Genomic DNA, 6,924 nt, shown 5'->3' with positions numbered 1-6,924 from the left:
AAACCAAAACATGGTTTATGCAACTAATAAAAAAAATTATTGACATTTATTATGTTGACAATCAAAACGTTTGACGTTCACAAAACGGTTTGATTTTACTATACAATTAGTATAGAATTAAATAGTAAGACGTTTGACAAATTCCAGAAATATGGATTAGGTCCACGATTAGTAAATTAGAGAAAGATATCGATGTCTGCGTTGCATCTAGCCAGAAATATGTCGATATCGACTTTGCATCTAGCCTAACATCTACAGCCAATGACTATCTCGTTGGTTTTGAGTGATTTTGTGGGCTGTAATTTTACAATAAATAAAAAATATGAAAACAAGCCTATGAGAGAGTCCTACCGTGAATCTCTTCGTGTGGGGGACTTTCACACTCATCGTCCTCCGACCAAAGCTTAGCTGGCATTCTTAAGTGCTCGACATTACCCCATTAATACTATATTTTGACTTTTATACCGTTCTTTGCCTTTTTGGTTCACCTTAATTATTTCATAAAAAAGGATGATCATTGTTTTTTTTTTTTTTGTTTTACGTCAAAAGTCATTCTATTACTCAAACTTGAGGTGATCTGGGTAACCAGCCCGGGATAGAACAACCAATAAAAAGTAACTCCCTATGGAAGGATCTAGCAGTCTTAGCTAAAAAATCTGAAGTCTGATTGTGCGCTCGTAGAACATAAATGATGTTGAAATCCGGAAAATAAATCTGAAGCGTCTCAATCCTTTCCAACTCTGTCGCAAAGCTTAGCCAAGCATGAGGTTCCTTCATCATTGCAATCAGCTTCTTGCAATCTGTCCCAAAGCTCAAAGCATGTTCTCCATTGCCCACCGCAGTGCTTCTACTTCCGAATGCAAAGCTGATTCGCGCCGAGTGAAGTTCCTTGCCCCATAAGTTGAATGTTCCCACCACTGTCCATCCAAGCCCATCCACATCCACTAAAATGAGCAGAAGCTGTCCAAGATCCATCTAACAAACAAATATTACTCAAGCTTATGACTTGAGATTCCTCAGCATTGATGTCTTGTACCACTGGTTGTACCACCTTGTTCGCCTCAAACCATGCTTGATATTCGCTTTCTGCATATCGGACTAGCTCCAAAGGATCTCTGTCTATCCCCCTGAAAATTTTATCATTCATAGCCTTCCAAATGTATCAGATTAGCCAGGGATAAGGATCCCTGTCCTGGTCTGGCTCAATGATAGCGTTTTTCCTCCAAAATAGATAGTCCATATTTGTGTAGACTCTCGGTACTGGGAATATATTTGGGCTCGTTGGAGTTGATGATAGAGACCAAACTTGTAGAGCTGGCGGGCATTAGAAAATTGTGTGCGTTACAGATTCTTCTAGTTCTCCACATCTTGGACAGTAGTTATCATACCTCATATTTCGTCTTGCTAAGTTCCTTGTAACTACCACATGACCAGTTAACTATTGCCATATAAGATGACATATCTTCTTAGGCACCTTTAACTTCCAAGCAAAGGCTTGAAGCTTGGTGATACTTGGCTCCACAATCTCCTTTTCCTCCTCTGTCTTTAATAAATTCTGAGGAACCCAATATCCCGATTTGACCGTGTATTGTCCATTCCTTGTGTAATTCCAGCAAAAAGTGTCTCGACGGTGAGCTGAGCTTATGGCCAAACTCCTTATAAGTGGTATGCCATCCATATTGACATAGTTCTCCAACAAACTCTCATCCCAATCCTTCGCTTCCTGGTTAATGAGATCGCTCACTCTCATATTGGGAATCATAAATGGCGCCACCGGGATAGCTTGTCTCGTAGGGGTCGTTGGGATCCACGGATCTTCCCAGACCTTGACTTCATGACCCGAATGAATCTTCTGTCTAATTCCCAGCATCAACAACTCCCTTGTAGCCGAAATGCTAGTCCACACATACGATGGGCTATTAGCAGAGATTACTCTTAGTGGCGAGCTTAGTCTATAGTACATTCCCCTCAATACCCGGGCAACCAAAGAGTCAGGTAACTAAACAAGCCTCAATAGCTGCTTCGCCAAAAGGGCCAAATTAAACTCATGGATCAAGCGAAAGCCAATCCCACCCTCCTTTCTTGGTAGACAGACTTTTTCTCATTTCGCCCAGTGTATTCCACGTTTTGGTGGATTTGAACTCCACCAAAATTGAGCAATAGCCCTTGCTAGGTTTTCACATGTCTCCAACGGGAGAAGGAAAGTAGACATAACGTAAGTTGGAAGCGCTAACAAAATAGATTTAATCAGCACTTCCTTTCCCCCTTTCGATAGCCATCTGCCTGTCCATCCATTCACTCTGTGCATTTGCTTATCCTTGAGAAACGCAAAAAGTTTACACTTGGAGCCACTTATGTCTTCCGGGATACCTAGGTAGGTCCCCATTCCTCCCTCATTTTGTATTCCAAGAACCTCTTTAATCTCTTGTCTACTAGTTGCATTGATTCGCTTACCAAAGAGTAAGGACGATTTGTCGAAGTTGACACATTGACCTGATGCTTTACCATACTTCCTGACCACTTTCATTACTTCTCCAAGAACCTCTTTAATCTCTTGTCTACTAGTTGCATTGATTCGCTTACCAAAGAGTAAGGACGATTTGTCGAAGTTGACACATTGACCTGATGCTTTACCATACTTCCTGACCACTTTCATTACTTCTTCACATTCACAGGGCTCCGCCTTACAGAAGAAAAGGCTATCATCAGCAACGAGAAGGTGGGATACCGAAGGACACGCTCGTGTGACGGCTAGCGAGCGCTTCCGTGCATAGAATAAAAATGAAAGGAGACAAAGGATCTCTTTGGCGTAGGCCTCTACCAGGAACAATATTTCTTCTTGGCTGTCCATTCATGAGTACTTTATACTTTACTGACGTAATGCATCACATTATCCAGGTGATCCATGTTTCTGAAAAACCCATCTTTCGCATGACAGCCTCAATAAATGACCATTCCATCATGTCGTATGCTTTACTCATATCCTTCTTAATAGTCATCCTTTTGTTACAACCACTTGGTTTAGTTCTCAGAGCATGGAACATTTCTTGAGCTATCATAATGTTATCTGAAATCTGTCTTCCAGCCACAAAAGCTGACTGGGTTTCCGATATCATGTCTGGCAACACTCTCTTCAATCTCTGGCATAAGACCTTAGAGATTATCTTGTAGCTTACATTACATAAGCTAATGGGCCTGAATTGAGTCATTTCATTAGGCTTTGTAGTCTTTGGGATGAGACATATATTAGTATCATTCAGGCCGGTCGCCACCGTCCCCTCAAAAAGGAATTATTAACCATATGAGTTAAATCATCCTTTACAATATCCCAGAATTTCTGGTAGAAAAGCGCAGTCATCCCATATGGACCTGGAGCCTTCTCTGGATGCATAGCAAAAAGCGCTAATTTGACCTCCCATTCCGTGACCGGAGCTGTAAGGCTGTCATTCATTGCCTGGTGATCATCGTAGGGACTTGAGCCAGTGCTTCTTCAACGTCCTCCGGGTTAGATGATTCAAAAATATGTCTAAAGTAGCAAGTAGCAATGGCTACTAATCCTTCTAAATCCTCAACTACATTCCCATTTGCATCCCGGAGCTGCGTTATCTTATTTCGTGCCCTTCTTTGCTTTGTCAAAGCATGAAAGAATTTTGTATTTCTGTCACCTTCTCGCAGCCAAAACACTCGACTCTTCTGTTTCCAGAACATTTCTTCTGCTTTAAGAGCATCTGAAAGTTCCTTCAATGCTGCTGCGAACTGCTCAGTGGTAGCATTATCATCTACATACAAGCCCTCCACTTTCTCCTTAAGCTCCTCCACTAATTTTGCGGAATTAACATTATGTTCTCTCCTCCATTCGCTCAAGGCTTTACGGCAACTCGCAATGTGTTCCATAATAGTCACATTGGGAGGAAGATCAGGTAATTTCCATCCCTCAAGAATGACTTTCCTTAACTCTTCATTATCCAGCTATCTTTTGTCAAACATGAATTTTTTCAATCTTCTCGTTGGCTTTGTGAGTATGTCTGCCAGGATCGGACGATGATCTGATCCCTATAACCTCATATACTTCACAGTAGAATGAGGAAATTTCTCATGCCAATCCGCATTTCCTACTGCTCTGTCCAAGCGACATCTGACAGTTGTGCCTCTTGCTCTCTTTCCTACCCATGATAGCATGTTCCCCGTGAAAGGAAACTCTAGCATACCACAATCATTAAGCATCTGCTTAAATGGTAGGAAAGAACTATCAGGACGTTGTCTCCCACCTTCTTTTTCATTATGACCCGTAATTTCATTAAAGTTTCCTATCATGAACCAAAGTCCATTTCTTGTTGTTGAGAAATGCGTAAGACGTTCCCAAACTTGATCTCGTCTTTCTAATACAGGATCACCATAAACAAACGTCATATAGACTTTTATTCCATCAATGAATGACTCAATGTCAATCAAACGGTTATTCGAAAATAAAACATTAACTTGAAATTCATCCATAAAAAATAAAGCTAAACCTCCGCTGAGTCCAAGTGGCTCAACGGTAAACAAATGATCAAAACCTAAGTCGGCTTGAATGTTTTGCAACAGCAGCCTTCTGTTCCTCGTCTCAGAAAGGAACACAAGTCTTGGGCGATGCTTCTGACACATCTCCGTAAGGCATCGAACTGTGAGGTCGTTCCCTATCCCTCTACAGTTCCAACTGATTGTCTTCATGGATACTTTCCGGAGGAGTTTTTGGACCCCCCCCAAACCATTCCCCTTACGTGTGCTGCCTCTCGAACTCTTACTCGGCCGTGAACGTTGTTTTTTTGAATGAACTTTGTCCCTTGAAGACGAACGACGCGCCTGCGGAGATCCTGGACGAAGGAAACCCGCCTTCTTATTATGTAATCCCAAAGGGAATCCAGACCTCCCAACACTCTTATAAGAAGATGAGGTTCTCGGCTTTACCAGTGCACTTACATCTCCCTCCCGCTCAACCTCTTGCACATTACCCTCAGTTTCTGCCTCCATATCCATCAAATCCTCCCCCAGTAGGTCATCGTCTTGAGTTTCCACAACCATCACCGGGTCGTGTAGCTCCACATCTGTGTTGATTGTATCACCAATTTCCATGCCATTTAGAGCTCCAATAAACTGAGCATCAGCCGGCAATGCTTTCTCCGTAGGAGAGAAAGTCAACAAACGAGGAGACGCTCTAGGACGTTTTGTGACATTGTCATCATTCTCATGCCTAGCCGGCATCATAATTTGACTTGCAATCCTCTTCCCACTGCTCTTATGGAGATCGTGGGCTATTTCATCAGCGGGTTGATGCACAGATGATTCGCCAGTAGACCGTATATGCGTTCCATAAGCACGAGATGCAATCGTTTCCTCCTTATACACCTCACGTGACATCGATCTTTCCTTCACCCTACATGTCGTCGGCCTCTGCTTCCCATAAGGCGCATAACGCGAGCTCTGGCGTGTGTATTCTGAGGTGAGCTTCCTTTCCTTGCCTCATTATTTCCACGCTTTCCTATCCCCCTTACCATCACGGCGAGAGTAAGCGGCCCTAGCATCATTCATAAAGCCGCCATCGGCCCTACGCTCCCTCAAAGGCGATCGACTACGGTGATCTCTCCTACCATAGCCATCTCTTCCATAGCCATCTCTTCCATATCTATTCTCTGTCTCTTTATCTCTCAGCAAGGACTGTCGAGATACATCATTTGCCGGGAGCTGGACCCTGGAGAAGACATCAGATTGCGCTCCTTTAATGGCCAGTGTTGTTTCCTTCGTTGGGCAAAGAGCCAACTCATGAGTAACCATTCCACATGTTTTACCATACTTAAAAATCTTTTCATAATGGATCTGGATCCAACCTTCATCACCTTCTGGCGATGCAATCTTCCTCTTGAATGTGAGAGGCCTCCTAGTATCAACATCAATAAGCATACGCCCTGCCAACTGCTCCACCGTATCAATATGGCCTAGTCTTTTGCCAATGTTTTTGAGGTTTCCTATCGTCCAGAGGTGTAGAGGGATTCCCGTGATCTCAACCCAGAACGGGATGATCCAAGGGTAGTCATCGTGAACCACCGGCTCCCAACGAACGAGCACAAACATGCAAAAGCTATAGTGGAAAGGACCTTGCCTAAGAACAGATTGTAGATCCTCTTCCGTCGCAAAGTTCAGAAGGAACTTGCCATTACCAAGATCATTAGCAGTGATCTTGTCCTGCATCTCCCACTGCGCCGGCATGGTCTGAATGAGCTTCACCACAGATTGTTTCTTAGGGTTCAGGACCTTTCCGATTAGAGAAAGCCGGTAATCGCGAATGGTGGGAGAGTCTCCTTGATATGTTAATTTAATGGGCTTGTCGTCATCCTCGTAACATATCCATTTCCCTTTCACATCCGCCATATGAGCAGAACGTGGATGATTCATCCTCTGTTAGCGAAACAGAGATGTTGCCTTGTAGATCACGCGAGAGATGATCAAGTCGATTACAAGGATCGCCGTAACACCAACGATCAAAGCAAATCCGAACGCCTTGCTATGAGGATCGCCGTGCGGAAAGCAAAGAAAACGATCAAGAAGGAGGCGATTACGTGAGGATCACGATCTCAGAAGGAGTAGAGATCACGATCAATACGCGGTCTCGAGAGAGAAAGGATAGCAGCAATGAACAAAGCAGAACGCTCCTGGTAATCTCACGCCAAAGAACGAGAGATTATTTGAAGATAACGATCTCGAAGAAGATCACGATCTCGAAGAAGATCATGATCTAGATCGCCATTGCAGCCGCCTTTCACCTTGGGTTTTAAACTTTCTTAACAGGATAATCATTGTTTTGTTTGTTGTATTAGTTTAATTTTATTTTTTTAATAAACGAAATCGCGCAGAGTACGTGTTCCATTCGCAGCCTCGCTTCTGGATTAA

At 43.2% G+C, this 6,924-nt stretch overlaps 2 protein-coding genes across 2 annotated transcripts; both read right to left on the bottom strand.

Annotated features, from left to right (window-relative positions):
• Positions 1 to 847: 847 nt before the first annotated feature.
• LOC106314844 lies at positions 848 to 1,963 on the bottom strand. The gene is made up of 2 exons (XM_013752657.1): positions 1,446 to 1,963; positions 848 to 1,127 (listed from the first exon to the last, which is right to left on the bottom strand). Exons 1-2 carry the CDS (start codon positions 1,961 to 1,963, stop codon positions 848 to 850), a joined length of 798 nt encoding a protein of 265 aa, XP_013608111.1.
• A 3,539-nt stretch (positions 1,964 to 5,502) lies between these two features.
• On the bottom strand, positions 5,503 to 6,405 carry LOC106314843. The gene has a single exon (XM_013752656.1). The coding sequence runs from the start codon at positions 6,403 to 6,405 to the stop codon at positions 5,503 to 5,505; it is 903 nt and encodes a 300-aa protein (XP_013608110.1).
• Positions 6,406 to 6,924: the final 519 nt, after the last annotated feature.

This window comes from Brassica oleracea, chromosome C9 (genome assembly GCF_000695525.1).
Source record: "Brassica oleracea var. oleracea cultivar TO1000 chromosome C9, BOL, whole genome shotgun sequence".
Classification (NCBI taxonomy): domain Eukaryota; kingdom Viridiplantae; phylum Streptophyta; class Magnoliopsida; order Brassicales; family Brassicaceae; genus Brassica; species Brassica oleracea.
This window is presented reverse-complemented; position numbering and strand designations above follow the sequence as displayed.

What these genes read in the sequence shown, in the direction of transcription:
- LOC106314843 (XM_013752656.1), bottom strand. Translation starts at nt 6,405, where the DNA reads ATGGCGGATGTGAAAGGGAAATGGATATGTTACGAGGATGACGACAAG.
- LOC106314844 (XM_013752657.1), bottom strand. Translation starts at nt 1,963, where the DNA reads ATGTACTATAGACTAAGCTCGCCACTAAGAGTAATCTCTGCTAATAGC. An exon ending in AAGATATGTCATCTTATATG is followed by an intron (nt 1,128 to 1,445) that starts GCAATAGTTAAC and finishes TAAAATTTTCAG; the next exon opens with GGGGATAGACAGAGATCCTT.